General features: G+C 38.7%; 2 protein-coding genes, 1 long non-coding RNA gene and 3 other non-coding genes across 8 annotated transcripts; 1 reads left to right on the plus strand and 5 right to left on the minus strand.

The window, feature by feature from the left end:
* Positions 1 to 317: 317 nt before the first annotated feature.
* LOC137936397 (protein ENHANCER OF LHP1 1-like) lies at positions 318 to 8,755 on the minus strand. The gene is made up of 12 exons (XM_068781037.1): positions 8,421 to 8,755; positions 7,072 to 8,168; positions 6,529 to 6,705; positions 6,304 to 6,417; positions 2,305 to 2,409; positions 2,073 to 2,207; positions 1,939 to 1,994; positions 1,752 to 1,851; positions 1,555 to 1,671; positions 1,346 to 1,472; positions 1,122 to 1,252; positions 318 to 966 (listed from the first exon to the last, which is right to left on the minus strand). The coding sequence occupies exons 1-12, from the start codon at positions 8,692 to 8,694 to the stop codon at positions 472 to 474; spliced, it is 2,928 nt and encodes a 975-aa protein (XP_068637138.1). The 5' UTR covers positions 8,695 to 8,755; the 3' UTR covers positions 318 to 471.
* On the minus strand, positions 3,550 to 3,626 carry LOC137937924 (small nucleolar RNA R160). Its single transcript, XR_011109709.1, has one exon. It is a non-coding gene; the product is annotated as a small nucleolar RNA R160 (small nucleolar RNA).
* Positions 3,893 to 3,967, minus strand: LOC137937923 (small nucleolar RNA R160). Its single transcript, XR_011109708.1, has one exon. It is a non-coding gene; the product is annotated as a small nucleolar RNA R160 (small nucleolar RNA).
* Positions 4,302 to 4,362, minus strand: LOC137937925 (small nucleolar RNA R160). The gene has a single exon (XR_011109710.1). It is a non-coding gene; the product is annotated as a small nucleolar RNA R160 (small nucleolar RNA).
* A 1,078-nt stretch (positions 8,756 to 9,833) lies between the features above and the next one.
* Positions 9,834 to 12,876, minus strand: LOC137937115 (uncharacterized). 3 transcript variants are annotated; one of them, XR_011109608.1, is made up of 4 exons: positions 12,492 to 12,876; positions 11,989 to 12,356; positions 10,479 to 10,563; positions 9,834 to 10,379 (listed from the first exon to the last, which is right to left on the minus strand). It is a non-coding gene; the product is annotated as an uncharacterized lncRNA (long non-coding RNA). The 3 variants fall into 3 exon arrangements; XR_011109606.1 differs by having other exon boundaries at positions 9,834 to 10,563; XR_011109607.1 differs by having other exon boundaries at positions 9,834 to 10,563; positions 11,975 to 12,356.
* Positions 12,877 to 14,040: 1,164 nt separating this feature from the next.
* On the plus strand, positions 14,041 to 18,050 carry LOC137936357 (transcription factor bHLH49-like). Its single transcript, XM_068780964.1, has 9 exons — positions 14,041 to 14,275; positions 14,946 to 16,118; positions 16,201 to 16,431; positions 16,541 to 16,606; positions 16,696 to 16,764; positions 16,986 to 17,057; positions 17,201 to 17,395; positions 17,506 to 17,593; positions 17,738 to 18,050. The coding sequence occupies exons 2-9, from the start codon at positions 15,234 to 15,236 to the stop codon at positions 17,773 to 17,775; spliced, it is 1,644 nt and encodes a 547-aa protein (XP_068637065.1). The 5' UTR covers positions 14,041 to 14,275; positions 14,946 to 15,233; the 3' UTR covers positions 17,776 to 18,050.
* Positions 18,051 to 19,659: the final 1,609 nt, after the last annotated feature.

Genomic DNA, 19,659 nt, shown 5'->3' on the forward strand with positions numbered 1-19,659 from the left:
CTGGTTTGTGATGAGTGCAGAGTGCGGGCGGGAGATGCCACGTACTCGATCCAGTTTTGGTTTTCGACGATTGAAAATATGAATTAAAAGGGCGGTCAGAAGGAAAGGGCGGTCAGAAGGATAACTGGATCCCGCTCTCGATCCGACAGAAGTAGCAACTTAAACCCAGACAAAATCGGATAAAAAAATTGTCGGGCCCGTAACTTCCATCACCCGTCTCCTAATATCATGTAAATACCCTTTACACCTTGGCCTCCACTTCGATTAGTTGAGTCTGGTCAAGACATAAAAAATAAAAATAAAAATAAAAATAAAAATAAAAAGATAAAAACCCTTTTAATGAAGAATTGCAGTCAGCTTAAAATCTTCAATTTATTAATCAAATAAAATTTTGATTAAAGAAATTATGGATTACAGGAAAATCTTAGGGCGAAAGGTATCTTGTACAAATTTCTATACATCATCTGGCTCTCATTTCTTCGCGCCATTTTCTTTCACTTTGTCAACCTTCATTTTTTTAATAGAATCAAAGAGAGACGACTTCTCCGGATTGGTGTTCACCTTTACAAATGGATTCTTAGGCCTTTGAATTTGGTCGGGACTCTCCTTGACACTACTATCCCCATAGTTTCTGGTGGATCGAATCTCCCCTGTCACTACCTTACTCTTTTTTGGAGGCTTATCTATGTAGTCCTTTGTTCCTGAAAATGGATTAGTTGGCTGCTGTGAGTTTGAAGGTTGACCCTCATCTCGACTTCCTGTTGCTGCCTTTGGGTTTTCTCCCTCTTTTCTTATGTTAACATTCTCTTCAGCTTTCCCTTGCTTTCGAAAATCAGGAGAAGGTAATTTTGGTACTAGTACTGGGGTTACTGGTTCAGATGCTCTGTTGATCGTTGTGCAGGATGTAGCTCCTTTTGCTTCGGCAGTGTTGAAGATTACTCCATTGGAGTCATTCAACAATCTCTCCTGCAACCAGAAAAAAAGGTCATACAGTATAAGCATTTCAATTAGGCAATGCAGGAAAAGTGATTTAATCATATTCCAAAAATAATTCAATCAAAGGGCCCTAAAAGCTATGCCTAACTGCATGAAGATGAGTAAGATTTTGGCTACCGCGTTACCTCTAGCATGCCATTGAATCGCTCAGCTAAAATAGGAAGCTTCAGGGCAGTGACAAGCTTTATTGCACCCTTCAAAGACTTTTCAAGTGATAACAATTGTGCAAGTTCAGTTGCCCTCACAAGCTTATCACCTGAAACAAAACCAATGAAACTAGTGAATCTATTGTTATATTGAGGTAAAATGTCCTTCACTAAGTGAATAATCTTAAAAACATTAATCTCACCATTGCAACAGCTAGCGATAAGCCTCAAGATGCATCTATCAAGAGCTGCCTCTGTGTTAAACGCCTCATCATCCAGGGAAGTGGTGTCAAGCCCAGCAGCTACTGTTTCTTCTATTTTTTCCTGAGTCTGGGAATGATAAATTATTTAACCAATTAGTTAGAAAGAAAAGCAAGTAAGCAGGGATTTTTTTGGCAGGAACAGGCCTGACCTGTGAGAGATACAGTTTGTTCATCATCAATTCATTCTCAAGATCATTTGGCCCCAAATCAGAAGAGGCAAGTGGGAATGAAAGATTCATAAGTGTAAGAACTGGCTTTGGCACAACCTGTGAATACATTTGCACTTGTTATACAAATTATTAGAAGATAAAAATTGACCAGTTAAATCACCGGAGAGGGTAACAACCAGTGGATACAAGTCAGGGCTGTTGCACACAACACAAAATAACTTGCTTGAGTTCAACCCCACAACCCAGTAGCTCTCCATTTCTGACTTCCTCTCTTTGCTGGCATTGGGCATACAGCACAAAAAGGTTAAAAGAGAAAAAACTAGAGGCCAAAAAGTGAATCTAAATCCAGGAATTTTGAAGTACCTAAACAGTGGAAGCCAATTCCCACCATATAGGTTGGTGAACACCCTCAGCACCCCCTACATGTTTCACACAAGTATCAGTCTGAAAAGTAGTGCAGCAAAGATACCATTTAATACAAAAGATGAATGGCACACCTTGGAATCATATGAACTTAGGTAACCCTCTTCACTGAAACCAAACCATGATAGACATGAACCAGGTGTCAATGAAAGACGGCCTCCAACAGGCTGGGTTCCATTAGCAATATTGAACATTTTGAATTCTAGCACCTGGAAAGCAAGCAGGATGACTCAAGAATAGAAGAGAATACATGATAACTAAAAGGAAGCAGCATGCAACTCCTATTCACAATGATTGAAATGATACCGCATCTCCTGAAAGGAAACAATCTGAAGCAAAAGTGACAATTGCCAGTTCATCCTTGAAGCCTGCTGCAGTCAACACAGGTCCATCAAGAGAGATTATGTGCCTCTGCAATAAATCGGGATCAAGATTACAAAGCAAAGCACATCAAGATAGACATGTTCAAAAACAGAGTGTTTCAGTTCATTAATGACCAACATTAATGATAAACCTGAAGATGAGAACAGATAAATCAGCTGTAAAGCTAATAAAACAGTGGAAGCATTAAACTGAGCAGGATGAAGACCATTACAATGTTTGCACATGAAATCCAGAGAACATCATCTCAAAAGTTTGCTTCAGTTGCAAGATGGATACACAATGGACCAAAAAAACGAGGAAAACAAAGGGAATAAAACCAAGGCCCACTGATTGGAACCTAATGAAATTTCAATGTTCTGTTTGGTGAGAAGGGGTAACATGAGAAGGAAATACCGCCAAGATCACTCCCCAGGATGAAATCCGAAACTAGTATTTTACTCCAAATGTTTCCAGAAACTGTATATGGACACAAATGTTTTCGTTCAATTCAAACTTCATAATCATGTTTCAGATAAACTAGCATGAAATAAATTCATAATATTGAAGAAATAGATCTCAAGACTTAACAGAATATTTACTTCATCAGCTATCATTACTTTTTTTCTTAAATGATATCAACTATCATTACTTGATCTAGAGACATATACTGAAGGTAAAACAAAATTTCAGTGATTGTTGCACAAACAAGAATTAACAAGACAGACAAAGATATGCTGCTCATCATTTGTTGTTTCAGACAATCAATAGTCTACTCCAAATAATTTTTTAATAGAAGCAAATCCTGATTCTCTCGAATGACTCGGGTTGAGATGCAATTCATTCATGGACCAACAAGTCAACACAACTTTTTTTTGAAGGTGTATGAACAAGTCAACACAGCATAAAACAGTGATAATTTGCTAAAGATTTGTGAACATAATAGACGACAATCAAGCTAATACATCAAATCCATTAATAAAAATGAATGGGAAATCATTTTTAAAAAAATGAATGGTAAAAAAAAGACAAATAAAGTCAGAAATGCAAATTTTATTAAAGTTGTAAAAAATTACAAAATGGCCAGGGCAGACCATTCTTTTGCATATGTGTTTTCTTCATTCCAATAAAACAAAAACTAAACAACCAGATAAACATTTACAACATGAAGGCGGTTTCCAAAATAAACAAAGCAATCAGAGAACTTTGAAGACTTGTACAAGTCCCCTCACTGAAACTTCAGGGATAATCTATCTCCTCATTTTGCTTTGCTGAGAGCTACCAGAAATCTAAAGGCAACAAGGAAACCAGAAGCATCATATCACAAGAAAAGGAAAACCACCTGCATACCAAAAAGGAAAAAACTGAACTTAAAAACCCAAAGAAAAAAAATTGTGATTATTGTTAAGCAAAATTAGAACCAATAATCAGTTTGACTATATTTAACATTGATTATGTTTCATCTAAATTAGACAAGAACTAGAACCTCAAACAAGAATCCCCAACAAAAGGGCAGTATTCTGAAATAGAACAAAGCAATCAGAGAACTTTGAAGACTCATAAATGCTTCCTCAGCAAATTTTCAGAGAGCATGTTTCATCATTTTGCTTTGTTCAAGTAAACAGAATCTGAAGGAACCAAAAGATCACCATATTATCATTAGGAGAAACTATTTAAAATAAAAAAAAGGGATCATAGATATACTGTACAAACACGATTCTCAATGGCAGAAAAAGGAAAGGTGCCAACTTAAGGCACACCATTGAACATTGTTTACATCTGAGCCTCTTAAATAAATCTCAAGCTTGACCTCATGTTTCACAATAAATGGGTGATCCGTTAAGCTTAGCACAGCCTTTGAAGCAGATAAAAGACAAGCTACGGTGACCCACATGAAAAAGAAGCATATACAACAAGTTCATAAATTCACCTTGGAAAGTCAAAGCAATCAGAGAACTTTGAAGACCATCTGAACTTATTATTATGCCAGATAATCATTTTGCTTTGTTTTGATAAAACAAGGTAATGTCTGGGACAAGAAGTCATAAAATAGCAAACAAAATCTACTGAAAGGTTCCATAAAGAGCTTTTTCACAAGTATCTACTAACACAAACTGAGACGTTCATTTAAAGGAATGTTAAACAGACACAAGTTAAACAAGCCCCAAGATGAGCACCTGTCTGTGAGTTTATTAAGCATAATTCATGATAAACTTTCTAGTCTACAACATTTTTTAGTTCAAAACAGAATGACCACAAATCCACCAGTATCTTTAGTGTAGAAAAATGAAGTAGGGACAACAGCACACCCATTTACAGGACTGTGATTTGGTTCTCACCCTTAAGGTGAGAACAGGCTCAAGAAAAAAACCTGGTTCAAATACAGGGTATGATGGGGTTATAGAAAACCTCACCTGCAACCATACAAAATATTTAATTACACCTAAATTAATTAAAAAATATATTGCGTTAACTGAAGATTATTTCTTTAATATTTAGCTATCTTTAAGTGTAATCTGTTAAAGATGTATATATTTTATGTGTTAAATAATACAACAATTTACAATTAGATAACAAAACAAGTCTCTCTATAAGAGAATATGGGCCAATTCGCTGGGATTTCACTCATGAGATAGGCAGTACATGGCAAAGTTCTGCTTGGGGACTTGCCCTTTTTTTTAATGTATAGTTGAAATAGCAGATAAACTATTTTAAGACAAAAAATGATGATGCCAATTGATAAAAAGAGTGCTGGATACATCATAATGGATAATACTTAATCAAAAAAAAAAAATTATGGAAAGCACCATTAAAAAAAAACAGAAAAAAAGAACTGGCATGGTCAAAGTAGTGAGCTTTTAACAGAAGAAGCTTGTGTGACTGAAACACTTTACAAGATCTCACAAACTGATCATCTTCTGTTCAGATAGACATTAGCACTTCAATAACCTTTTCTCGTGTTTCTTCACAACAGAATTTTCTATTGCAAAGGGCCATCCAGTCCATACAGTTAAGTAAAGAGACATACACAGCAGCGATTCATATTAGTGAACACCCTACTTCATATATCCTTAAACACAACTTCAAAGAGAATACACAAATACATAAAAGCATCAATTATATAAATTAAAAAATTCAAAACATGGACACCACCAGTAGTGCACTCTCCCCTGATTCATTGAAAATAATAAGCACTTTACAATTACCAATAGGAATACAACAAAATAAAGTGAACCTACACAACAGCAAAATTTTGTGGCATGATTAGAAAACTAACAAAGATGAATAAAAGCACATTAGTCAAATGGAAGAATGTCTGAAACCACTTTCAAATAGTTTGCACACAGAAAGTGTAATAGGGATACGTAAAGAGCTGTACATGGTAATTTAAACAAAATGCAAGAGCTAATAAAAAGTACACATTTTACTGGAGAAGAGAACATATAAATAATCAAGCAGATGTTACCATTGAATCTAATCCTCTATGGTAACAGTTATACACGCAAGCTTCAAGAAATACACATCTCAAAAGAAAAATGTTCAAAATCCAAAGTTTTTGACACGAAATTAAAGTTCATTATAGACCATATGCAAGAAAAGATGTCACAATTACAACAAAGCTGCCACTTCCCATAAAAGGGACCCATTCACAGGTTACAGTACTTGCATAGGTTTGAAGATGCCATTCCCTCTACTCCAAATTATACATTATGCAAAACCTAGAACAGAAATCCTATGATTCATAGTAGATCACAACAGCCAAAGTGTGGCCTGTGGAAAGCAAATCATCTTTTGAAAAATAAAGGAAAAGCAGAACAACACTAGAAGTTTGATTAAAACTATCAGAAAAAAAATACAATCAACTATCAGGAGGATGCATATAGACAACCAAAACAACACACTTCGTTTTCAACAACTCTGAACAGCATAAAATAGGTGACAAACCTGCAACCCAGCCACTGAAAAGATGCGAAGAAAATTAAGATCAGTAACTGCAGCTACCCAACCATCACCAAGGGCCACAACCTTCACTTCTTCTTCTTCAAACCGCATGGACCACTACATTTATGTGAGCTTTTCAAGTTCAGGTAACTTGTTCACATAATCAAAACAACAACAAAATCAAGCATGCACATTAATTTGTGTTAAATGAAACTGAAACAGACCAACCTCACTATTGTTAGCCCAGCTAGTGAATGGTCTATACATGAGGGTACTCATAGACTTCTCACCCTTTCGTGGATTGGCAAAGACACTTCCATTCTCATTAAGTGAAGCCATAGTAAATCCAAAATGATCTGTCATTGAAGAAACTCTAGGTCCTCTCCCAGTATCATGAAAATCAATCTGATCCACATAAAAAGACGTAAGAATGGGGACAAAACAAAAGGAATGGAAACTGCTAGCTTCTCAAAATACCAAAAAATGATGACTCTTGCAGAACAGTAAATAGTCCACATCAGATATCAGAAAAAAAGTGGAAAAACGTTTCCTATCTTTCTTCTAGATCAACAATAAAATACTGGTGGCTTCTATTGGAAAATTGCAAATTTTTTGTTTGGATCAGCTTTAGGATCAAAAAGAGCCCAGCATATCAAGTCAATCATGCAAAAACCATAAATTTTTTTGAATCAAAATTGCAACATGACAGGAACCTTAACCCAACCAAATTTCAACAAATAAACAATTGGTTACATAGAGAAGTTCTCTTACCTCTATATGACAATATCCATCATTTTGAATTGAGGTTATGCTTCCAAGCATATTGTAACAAAGAAAGTGCCGCTTCCCAGCCTGTGGAGGCGTAGATCCTGGCTGAAAAGCATCCTGCAACTTTGGTTTTGTTAGCTTTGGCAAATCTTGATTCTCTCTCTTGCTTTTTGAGCTCTCTCTATGCTTACTTAAAGATTTCTTATACAAATCAATATTATGAGATGAATCCACTTCATCATCACTATACCCATCCAAAGCCTCATCAAATAAAGCTTGTTTACGCAACCTCTTCCTCTTTAAATGGAAGGATTCAGAAAGGCTTTCCCGTCCAAAACTTCCAGAATCACTATGTTCCTCGTTATCGTCATCAAACAATAGAAGCCCATTGCATACATTTGCTTCTAGACACGGAACCCCGTCAGTGGGCAACCTCATTCGTGCAGGAACAGGAGACTCCCACACACCAAAGTTACCCATGACATCAATAACAGCCAAAGCATTACCGGTTGGATTCCAAGCCAAGCAACTTATCCTGTCCACAAATTTTTGTCTATGAATATCCTGCCTCTGATCAATGTCCCAGATCAGCACTTGTCTATCTAAACCAGAGGTGGCCATGTATTTTCCATTCGGAGACCAACACAAAAAGCATATAGGTTGCTCATGATCACCTCTAAGTGAAAACAACTTCTCAGCTGTGTCTCTATCATACATGACAACATCATTTTTCAAGCCGGGCACGGCTACAGTTTCACCATCAGGGCTCCAACTCAATACATTTGTAATAGAAGTATCCACACCAAAGTTTGGGGCTACAGATTTAAGGGTATGAATAGGGTTTCCCGAGGAGACTTCCCAAAATATGACAGTCCCAGTCCCATCAACCGACACCAAGTAATCATTTGCAGGATCAAAAGCTATTCCAGTTATGGGTCCTTTATGACCCTTAAGGACTCTTGAAATTGAGCCATCAATAGCGGCAATGAGTTTAATACCTTCATCATCACCAGCAGCAGCCAACAAAGTACCCGACTTGTTGAAGGCAAGACAGCGAATTGGCAGAGTGAATCTGGTTACGTTGCTCTGAAACTCTCCACCTGACCAAAGTTACAGAAAAAAACACAAAAAACGATAAGAACCTAAACCAGCTCTATAGAGTGTTCGAGGCAAAGAAGAAAAGATCCACCCAAAACACATGAAGTGCAAAGCTACAACAGTAGCTTGCTAGGAGGACTAATCACCATTCAAACATACAGACACAATCATGTTTAACCAAAATTAACGACGCATTTATCACGACGGACTTCACTTCATTTCACTATATAGAACAAAATTTACTTCATTCGTACCTGGAAATTTGTACAACTTCACTGAATGATCGACCGAACCGGAAGCAAGGCATGTCGAATTAGAGTTAAGCGCCAAAGCAGTAACGCCGTCCTTGTGATGGCGAAGGACGTTCGAAGGCTCTGACGGTTCCAGGAGATTGTGAATTGAAACCTCCGCAAGCGAAGAAGAAGAAGTAACTAAATGATGACCTTGCAGGTCGTATACAATGGAGCAAAAAGAAGCGACACCGTCGTTCCGGTGAGCTTCTTTCAGCTTCACAGATCTGCCCTTCATAGTGAACTTCAGCTTCCGTTTCGGTGAAATCTATCCTACTACACTCTCCAGCCAAGGAGGCATCGTCTCCCGTGAGTTTCTTATACATTAGGGTTCTGGAGAGTTTTCGATTTGGCGGGAATAGAGCGAATTTCTTCGCGGGAGTTCTTATCCACGCTTCCGGTGCCACTTCAGAACTCAAAAGTTTTAAATTGTTTCACTAGAAAGGCCACCGGCCCATTTAATCCAACAAAACAGAAGCCCGTTTCCTTAGACAGGCTGGTTGATATTCAAGCCCATGAGTCCAATGTGGACCTATATGGATCTCCCTTAATGGTCTAGATCATCAGCATTGATCTATGGTTAAGATCGGAATGACTTAATTGCCAATTGATTGAAGGTTTCAATCAAAAATAAAAACCAATCACTAAAATCATGAGTCGATCCAATATCAAGATGAAGTGAATTGTGCAAGACTAAAAGGGCAAATAAAAAAGAGACCCTTCCTAGTGCTATATAAGCAAACAGGTGACATAAAAGGCGACACAAGATATCATAGGAATGTTCAACCTAAGTAAGGAGAGTGAAACATAAGCTACACATGACATCATATGCACATCTTCATATGAAAGAGGGTGGCCAAGGGTAAGGTAAGGGATCACATCCTCATTACATGAAAAATAGGTTCTACCATATAACAATGTCTCAAGGTGGGGTGGTTGAACTATCTCCGATTTTTTTTAAGAACTTTGAAAAAGAAAATTATTTATAACTTTGCGATCAAAGTGGCAACAAAGCGATCGTCTCATGAAGATCGAATCAAAGGACCAAATTTAACAGTTGGACCATAAATCACTTAGAATTTTGTAATTCTTTTGATTCTTATAACAAGGATAGCACCATTTCATGGACCAAACGATTTTGTACATGGTCAATATGGTAGACCCATTTTCTGGCACATATCTTAAATAAGTTAGCTTTCACATATATGACCTTTATTTTGGACATTCTAGTAGTTGCATTCAATGTTCCAAGTACTTTCGTTATATTAATGGTAGAATAGGGAGGGTGCAGTTCAATCATGGTACCGAACTGTGGGTTTGGTCTTGTAGCTTAGAAACTGCCAAACCTACTCTCAACCTAAATCTGTATTTGGAAGCAAGTTGGGATGTGTAAACTTGGGGAAGTTCAAAGGATCTTGTCTTCTTTAATGCCTCTTTCACGCAATTTTCGGACGGATTCTGGGTTTTCATGGAGAAAGTACAGAAAAGCTTTTGTCAAAACAACGATGAACGCCTATGGTTTCGGTAAAGGTAGTTTACCACAGCTCTTCTGGTTATTGTTTTTCACTCTCCGGTGTCGTTATTGTCTTGTAAATCTGTGAAACACTTCCATACATCGGAGTCTGTAAATCTGTGAATCCAGAATTGATCTTGAGATGCCCAAGACTGATAATTTGATTGCAGAAAAAGATCTCACCGAATCCAAGGTTGATTATCTGACAAAGTTCCACTTCTCGATCTACCACCACTGGATTATGACTGGTTGAGCTTGTCATTTCTTAACTTGGGATGAATGTCTGACTTTAACCGAGTTTCTTTACCTCTGAAAAAAACCATGCCAGTAAGAGTAACAATGGATTCAGCCTTTACCATCACATTAATCAAAAACACCAACCAGCCATCAAAGGACATTGCTGCGCACAACTGCAAAGTTAGAAAAACAGTCACTTCCTTATGGAAAAAAAAAAAAAAAATCTTTGACAGCAAACCCCTTGCGTTCTTAATGGGAACTCTCAAACCAACCATCTGGGGACAAGTATTAATGGCCGAGAAGCGTCCACCGTGAAAGAGTCGCAGAGGCATCGAGCAACTCCGCATGTCAGCCGCTCTGCACAGTCGAAAAATGGTACAATTAGGTATGAAACCTAAACGAAATGACAAGAGATCCCCAAGTTCAGGTATATTTCCCTATCAGATGGCATGAAATTAAGAACACATTTGCCTTTCACTTTCAGCTCTTTCAGTGTAGATTGACAAAATCAGGGCCCTCCCAATTGCACTTGGGTCCAACTGTATGAATACCAGGCCTTGCCAATATTCAAAGTTCAAAAGAGCATTGATTTTGGTGGGGGCAAAGATGTGAGTCTTATCTCTCTCAACAGGAAGAAACTGGATTTTGAAATAATCCATTGCACCTTCGTCAGTAATATTTATATGAGGGAGACAGCAGCAGCAGCAGCAGTGTAAGGAAAGAAAAAGGTGAAGATAGATCCTCCACATTTTCAACAAAGCAAGCAGGAAGCGAGCTTTTGTCATAAAAGCAGTTCAGAAATTAGATTTGCTGGAAAGTGACTCAAAAAGATGTTGCTAAAGAATGGGAGCAATGATTCGGCCTCATCTCATCATGTTTTGAGGGCTGATGTTTCCTTGAACTTCTGCTAAAAACCCACACAGGGATCATTAACCTGCCCTTCTCGTAAACCCATGCCTGACAGTTACCCTCATCCAAACATTCATCGAGGACATCACAAGCCTCATCAACATGGCCACTATATGCATCTGCCTATCCATGATATATATACTAACAGAGTGCACAAGGGCTCAGGTATAAAACCCTCTGTTTACACAAAGAATGCTTTCAGAGAATAAGGTATGTTCAGTATTCTGTTGTTATTGGAGAGTATAACTCAATGGCAGATAAGTAACTGTTCATCAATGGTAGAAACAATCAATCCTTGGAGGCAGATTTCAGTCATTACTTCTAAATTATATAATGAATAGTATTCTTCATATACTGTACTTAAAACAGCAAGGACCAACCACATTGATCTTACAATTTATAACTGATTCATTAATTAGATGGTTTATTTTCATCTACAACAATAGAGGTGTCTGCCTGGAACTTAACCTGACTTGACCTGCTTTGTACAAGATAAATTCTCCTTTTCATCACAGGAGTGCAGGTAAGATCTACCCAAAAAATTTGTGCTAGTCAAAACAATTTTAAAATTGTAGACATGTTTTCTATATTAACAACCTGTAATTTAAAAAAAAAAAAAACTGCAAAGGGCAAGTGAGGGTAGGCTTACACAAGAATGAGCCAGAGACAGAGCAGGGTTAAGATTTAAGGAACAATGGGACAAAGTAATTACTTGACTGAGCTGGATAGGTTGACTGATTTAAATAGGTTGGGTGGTGGGATGGAGTTTGGATTGCCAAAAGTTGATCTAGTTCCTGCTAGTTGCCATTCCTACATAACCTATTTAACAGTTAATAGGACGTACCTGTTAGGCCATTACCCTTTTGGAATTACCTTGTTTGCTGTAGATATAAAAAGAATGGCTTCACAATCTGATGGCAATCTTACGTATCCAAAACAGTTTTGTTGCTCCTTGGACGAAATGGGCATCCTTGGAACCTAGACTGATTTGTGTTGCATACTTGGTTGCTCTTTCCCTTTCACTCTTGGTTGCATTTGTATGGCGAGCAGTTTGAAAAGAACAGGACTACGTCCGGTTGGCCCTCGAGACCGTGCAGTTGGAAAAATTGGATTCAGTAGATTGTTGCCATCGATTTATATCTCGGCCCACATGGGAATTGAATAAAGCGAACCAACTTAACAGTGATTTCGATGAAACTGTCCCATTGTAAAGGAGATGGATCTTCTGTTTCTCTTGTTTCCTTCAAAAAAGAAATTTAATCAAACATCACGTATGCAATGAGTGTGGGGAAAAATCTCCGCAGAAATCACAGCTGGTTTTGCCGTTCTAAATAAAGAATCAGTAGAACAAACAGTGGGTAGAATCCAGTACCTACCTACCACTCTCTTAATTGACCAGACCCAACTGCCGTTATTCAACGACGGATGCAGTAACAGAGTAGGTCGGAGAGAGAGAGAGATGAGGTTTGTCAATGATGCAAAGTCCTTGATCTTGGTTAAAGAATTGCAACAAGGCTGTTGAAATCTCGAATCCCCAGTTCTCATCTCTGCTTTAAGATTGATTTGGTTGCTTAGTTTTAGCTTTCCCAAAAGCAGAGCCAATGCCAACCAAGCTCAAGCAAACAGACACTTTTCTTTATTTTTCTTAAATCTAGACCACCGATCCATCCAACACAAAAAGCCCCCCTCAACTTTTCCCATCTCTGGACCCTACATCGAGTTCTGACTTCTCCAAACACAGGCCAGCCTCTCACTGGAGAAGGAGAGATCGCTCAAGGAAAAATTAAAGAAATGAAAGGGAGGAGGAGAGAGAAAGGGGAGCTCTGAAGCTTCCAAGTAAACCCCACCCAATCAACACAAATCATTTTTTCCTCTTAACCAGGTGAGAGATTTCATTTTAATAAAGCAAATGGTAAGAGAGATTCCATTTTTCTAAAGCTTGGGGCTTAGCGGAGAGCAAGTCCCAACGCCCACTAATAATGACCATGAGAAATAAAAGGAGAACGAGAATATAATCACGAGAAATTGGATCAGCGATTCGAGCGGGACGGACGGTCCCTCATGTGGGCCCATTTCTAGATGTTACCTTAATTGAGCAATTATGCTCGTTCGATCTATTCGTTGGCCCCACAAATGGAAACAACATGGATTGAGATGGACGACCGCACAAGCGGCATCTTCGACAGCGAATGACTGTAGCTCGCCATCAGGTAAACGTAAAACCTGGACCACAGGCTACGAGAAATTACTAATCGGCGAGAACCGCGAGATAAACAGAGGTGGAAGAGAAGAACGGGAAATCCCTTGTAAGCTCATATCGCGATAGGAGAACTATGATCTCGGTCACTCTTGATATTTATAATTATAATTTATAATTTTTATTTTAAATTTTTTTAATAGATTAATTAGAAATTTAATTATTATTTATTATTAAATAAAATAATCACAGGAAAAAATACTGGTTGGTAAAAAAATCGTGGGTTCCGAAGCTCTAAAAAGAATCGAAGTTCTCAAGTTTTGAATTTCTCACCATACGAGAGAATGAGACGAGAAGATACCGGGAATTAAAATTATTATTCTTTCGGTACTCTCTCTCTCTCGCTCTCTCTCTTGGAGCAGAGTAATAAGAAATTGCAGGGTTATAAGGTCATAGATTCTTGACCAAAGCAAACCCTATGATTTTAAGATATCAAACCATGTCAAGGCTTAGGAAAAAGACTTGTGACGGATTAAAATAGGATCATGGAAGGGTTGGCAATGTCAGGTGCTAGCTCAAGCTTGGCTGCATTAACCAAAAACTATAAAGACACCAGAGTTAAAATGTAAACAATGGCAATAAAAAACTGGAAAAATTGAAGGATGGAGGAGAAAGCTTGGTGGGGATTTCTGTAATGTTTATTTTTTTTACAGCAGCAGTGCCGGTGGTTAATCATTCAATTGCACTCTTCCTGATGTAGGCGTGGGTATAAATGCAGACCCTTTGCCATTACTCATCCTCTTTTTTCCCCTTCGCAGCTCGCCCCCTCTCGCTGAGCATGAAAGTGCCGGTATAAAGCGGCTTCTGACGAAAAAGGACAGTTTGAACAAACCCAATTCGGAGAAGTTTCTGCAGAGCTTCAATGGAGTCAGGGTGCTAAAAGCAGCAGAGTATCTGAACGGGGTATCTCTCATTTTCTGTTTATGGTTGTTCTTTTTCCTCTCTGTGACAAGTTTTACTTCCAGGGCCAGAGAAACTCTCTGTGTAGGTTTTTTAGTTTCAGGGCCTGTCTCTGACCGAAGAAGACTCACATTTAGTGGGCTTTGTAATAAAGCCTGATTTCTGAAATCAATGTGTCGTTGATTGCTATTGTGTTTAAGCGACATTTAAAGTAGTTGCTCTTTCTCCAGGCCTTGTAGTGTAATTTGGGTCTACAGGCCTTCCGTTTTTTCATGATCGGCCATCATTTATTTCCGTCTGAGATGAGCTTGAGCGCGCGTAGCCAATTGCAATGGTGTTTGTCAATTATGGAAGTAGTCAGATTTGGCTTTTGAAAGATTTGTGCCATATTTTTCTCAGACTCTCAGTTGCTTTACTTGGAAGCTAGGCGAGTATCTTCCTCGTCTAGGAGTTTTTGGCCCCCATCAACTTCCTCTTCCATTCGAAGTTTTTTTTTTTGTTTTTTGGAGATTTGTTTTAGTTTATCTAAATTATAGACCTTTTAATCTCAATTTTATTGGTTTGGCTTGTATCAAGTCGTTTCCCGAGGCAGACTTCATTTGGGTTTGAGTATCGATTGAGCCGTTTTAAGCTTTTTAGCTCTAACTCTCTATTCGCCTTGGATTTCTTTTAGGTACATGTGTAGAGCATCTCTAGTCTAAAAATACTGGACTTGTTGAGTCTAGATATGATTATTTTTCCTGCTGAAGAGAGTGGCGTTCGTCTGCTTTCACTAAATGTTGCTGCTGTCCACCGTTAAGGAGCTTGGTCTGGAGTTTTGGTTATTCGTTCAAACAAGTTGCGGCTGTGGGGGGTTGTAACAGGTTAATTGATATTTGCTGAAAGTTGCTGAAGAGCAGGTGCGAGGTTTCTTTCACCCTTCTTTTGAAACGTTTTGGGTTGTCCTTATCGTCGAAGATAGATGGATTTGGGTGACAAAGATAAATTTGAAATGGATAAGAGAAGTGGTGAACATTTAAATTTTCCTTTGTCCAATATTCCATCAGACTGGCGATTTGCTGGTACCAATTTCATCACCCCCTTTCCCTCCGAAAGTTCTGTACCAGTCTCTTCCTCTTGTTCCTCTCTTTCCTTGGTAGACTCATTTTGCCCTGGTATTTGGGACCCGAGTGGCCAAAACTTATTCTTCACTGACAATAGTATTCAAGCTAGTACCAGCACTTCCAACAAAGTTGCTACTAAGAGATTTTGTCCTGCCTCTTCAAGGTCAGGCATGGACAAACCCTCAGAAGTTGGTTGGAATCCTGCAAATTCAATGTCAAAAGGTGTTTTATTGCAACCTGGAGCTGGATTTCTCCCTCAGAGTTTGTCTCAGATCTCAACTGATTCTGGTTTCATTGAACGGGCCGCTCGGTTCTCATGTTTTAGTGGAGGAAATTTTAGTGACATGGTGAACCCTTTTACTGTTTCTGAATCACTTGGTTCTTATCCCAAGAGTGGTGAGATTCAGCCCCCTGAAGCTTTGCATTCCAGCTGTATAAAAACTGTTGATGGGGATCAAACCGAGAAGAATGAATTGCACATGAATGAAGTTCCTAAAGATGCTTCCATACCCACTGATCGTGGTGGGGTCACTGAAGGGAGTCCAATGAAGAATGAGAGAGAAAGTGGAAGCTTGCAAGGGCCTTCTGATGATGGAAAACATGGAGTTGGGATGTCAAACAATGAGTCTGATGAAGCTGAGTTTAGCGGGGGAAATCAGGAAGAGCCTTCTAATCTGGAAAACCCTACAAGGGAACCATTGAATAAGGAAATTGGTGTGAAGAAGAGGAAAAGAAGTGGTCAGGTACGCTTTTTGCTGTTCTTTTGACCGTCAATTGCACATCACTTTCTACAAATGTCAATAAAAAACATGGTCGTTGCTGTAGGATGCTGAATTGGAGCAATTTAAAGGGGATCTGCGATCCTTTGCTGAAGCCACCAAGGAGAACATCGATAGCAAAGATAAGGGTGAACAGAATCCTAGTTCTAAAACACCTAAGCTGGGTAGCAAACATGGCAAAGACCGCTCACAAGTTTCAGATGCACCAAAAGAAGATTACATTCATGTTAGAGCTCGAAGGGGACAAGCCACAAACAGCCACAGTCTAGCAGAAAGAGTGGGTTTTCATTTGTCGATTATTTCTCATTTACTACCAATCTGAATTTCTTCTCAAGGATTCTGGAGGATAAACTTACTGACCTGACATTGGTTGACCTTCATCACAGGTAAGAAGAGAAAAGATAAGTGAGCGGATGAAGTTTCTTCAGGACCTTGTACCTGGTTGCAGCAAGGTTACCTGGAGTAATTGATATAGGATGTCTCCCTTGATTTATGAACTTCAGTCTTGTTGGATTTAATTTGTTGAATATTTGGTTAACAGGTTACAGGGAAGGCAGTGATGCTTGATGAGATCATCAACTATGTACAGTCATTGCAAAGACAGGTTGAGGTATGATTGAGATGAATCAAATCATGTTATCCTTCTCTGTGTGTTTCTTTCCAGATTAGTGAAGGGGTCCGTTGTTGGATGGAAGATAATTTGTGTCTGGAAGCCATACCATTGGCAATTTCATTGCAAAGGACTGCTATTCTCTTCATGTTCAATTTCCATTGTAAAACATGAAGCTAGAAATTCAGATTTGATTAATTTGATTTTGCATCTGCTTGCAGTTTTTATCCATGAAACTTGCTGCTGTCCATCCACGTACTGATTTCAATATTGAAGGACTTCTTTCAAAAGATGTGAGTAATTTTTGTTCTTTTTTTTGGAATCACAGAAAGATGTCATGAATTGTGTCTAGTGAAAATGTATGCCCACGTTAGTTGATACTCTGTAGCAATATACATGAAATTTGTTTCTCAGTTGGTACATATACATGTTGTAGATTCTTCAATCAAGAAGCACTTCTTCTGCTATTGGTTTCCCGCTGGATATCGGCATGCCCCATCCTCAGCTCCATCCATCCCAACAGGGTTTGTTATCTGCTGGAGTTCCCATTGGAAACCCTCCAGATGCACTTAGAAGAAATATAAATTCTCAGATGGCTGCTGCAAATGGATATAGGGAACATACAGCTCAGGTGGTTCTCTCTCTGCTAGCTCATTAGTCCCTTTGTGTGTTTGTGTTAAGTGGCTTTGCTGACGATTTATACTCACTTTCATGCTCTAACTATCTTCTGTAATTATACAGATGCCTAATATGTGGGATGACGAGCTCCATAATGTTCTTCACATGAGCTTTGGTGGAAATTTGCCTTTCAATCATCAGGAGTTAAACGGTAAGAGTTTGATTTCAGCACCATTCAAAGTGGGGAAAAAATGGAAAAGAAACCTGTGGATCTTTGAATTCAGCTTACCTTATTGATATCCAGTATCCAGATGAATTTATTTTACAAGAGAAAGTTTCCTTCATCATTTTGCAGGGTCACTTCCACCAGGTCATATGAAAGTTGAGCTTTGATAATGTTCTCTGTGATCACCCACTTTCAGATTTTGGTTTCCTGTTGTTCTAAGCATACAAGTACAGACAATCCGTTGAAGAATTCTTATGGTGAAAATTGCAGGGCTGGTTAAATACTTCCAGTCATTGGAAACTGTTAAAGACGATGGATGCTCTCTTGTGGCCCCATGGTGCAGGTATATTATAGATCTACATTGATGTTTACAACATAAAGAGAAATTTCTTGTATATGCAGAATATTCGTCCTCTTAAATACAAAAGGCATTGCTGTAAAATGAATCTTGAAAGCTGTGGATGAATGTTGAAGGAAACTCAAATGGTTGTTCAAAGTGGAATCCTGGTTTATGCTGTCTTTCTCCCCTAGGAAGAACTTTGTGATTTGAAATGGCTTGGATTCTCCTCAGGTTTCTGTTCTTCCCTCAACATATTTGACCAACAGAAAGTCATAAAGGACAGGTGTAAATAAAAAAAATTCGGTAGTGAGAGAGCCGTCTCAACCTCTTTCCATCGACCACTGTTAATGAAGTCCACAATTAAAAATTCATAAAAAACTAAACGATGTTTTTTTGTTTTTGTTATTTTCTTAATAGACGGATCGTGGAAGAAAAAGAAATTTTGAAACAAGGGATCTGATTGATGTAGCATATGACTGAAGGATGAGAGTAATGAAGTCATAGATTGTGCTCGTTTGAGATAACTACCGCAATTATTTATTTGCAAAAGCTCTGAGGCACTGAGAAGCAGTGGAGAAGCTGAAGTGGGTGGTGGAGGCAATGCATGGTCCATGAGGAAATTGAATATTCGCTCAGTTGTTCAGTGAGATGAAGATTAAGGATGAAGTCTCATGGACTGCTCTTGTCTCAGGGATATACCCAATTTGGAAAAGCCATAGAAACTATAAGAGTTGTTTGAAAGAATGTTGAGAAATGGTGTTTGCTCCTGGTGGAGATTTTCTGGTGATGAAATTTTTTCATTATTATGCTGATTTAACTTGATCAATTCACAGGTAACTGCCCCACAGTGAGAGATCAGGTTTTAGAGACCATGACAGTGAACTTACAGTAGTCTGCCTGGTCCTTGTTGGAACCAAGGGTTTAAGGTGCGGAGAGGCTCAAAAGCTTGGGGATTTCAATATATACCACGAAAAGAATCTTTCATTGAAGGGAAACATATAGAAACGTCACCTGCTGGGGTATAAAATTTTACTGTTAGCTTCCCTCATTCCTACAGCATCAGCTCTGTCGTGCTCCACGTCCACTGTGATATCTGCTCGTAATGGTTGCTTGAGTTAGCTCACGTTGATGATACAGAGCCTTCATGGGTGGAGCCTTAGTAGTCACCAATCTCTCCGTTCCAAACTTTAATTCAGAAGCAAGCTTTTGAATGGAGATGTTCTCAATCGAAGACTAAGGAGCAACATTATGTTCAATTGGAGGAGCATCAGCTGGCTCTGAAGCAACTAACCCTTTCCGCCATTGAATGCTCGAAGGGGTCCTATTTTCTTTCAAACGAATCGGATGATGGCGGTAAGACGTCAAACGTCGAGGATGAGGTCCATGTGACATCCGGTTAGATAATCGACATAATTGGTAGGCCAGATCAGGGTGGTCTATTTAGACTCTAAAATCAACAACAGCGACGCCCTTTTGAGTGTCCGGAGAGGTGGCTGGGCCTTCCTAGGTACTTTCTCCGGTACTTGGTTTGACTCATGTCATAGGCTGAAGGGACCTTTTTTTTCATTGGAATTGCTTCAGTTTTTTTTCTTTTTCTTTTTCCCTATTTGCAATGAAAGCGAATGATCTGTTGTTGCTTTATACGCTCACAAGTCACAACTCATACCCTAGCGTTGCTAGGTTCTCTTTTTCATTATCGTTCGTGACAAAG

Source organism: Aristolochia californica, unplaced genomic scaffold (genome assembly GCF_029961685.1).
Source record: "Aristolochia californica isolate CCGP_79_NKW_82.1479 unplaced genomic scaffold, dmAriCali1.0.hap1 SCAF_7, whole genome shotgun sequence".
Classification (NCBI taxonomy): domain Eukaryota; kingdom Viridiplantae; phylum Streptophyta; class Magnoliopsida; order Piperales; family Aristolochiaceae; genus Aristolochia; species Aristolochia californica.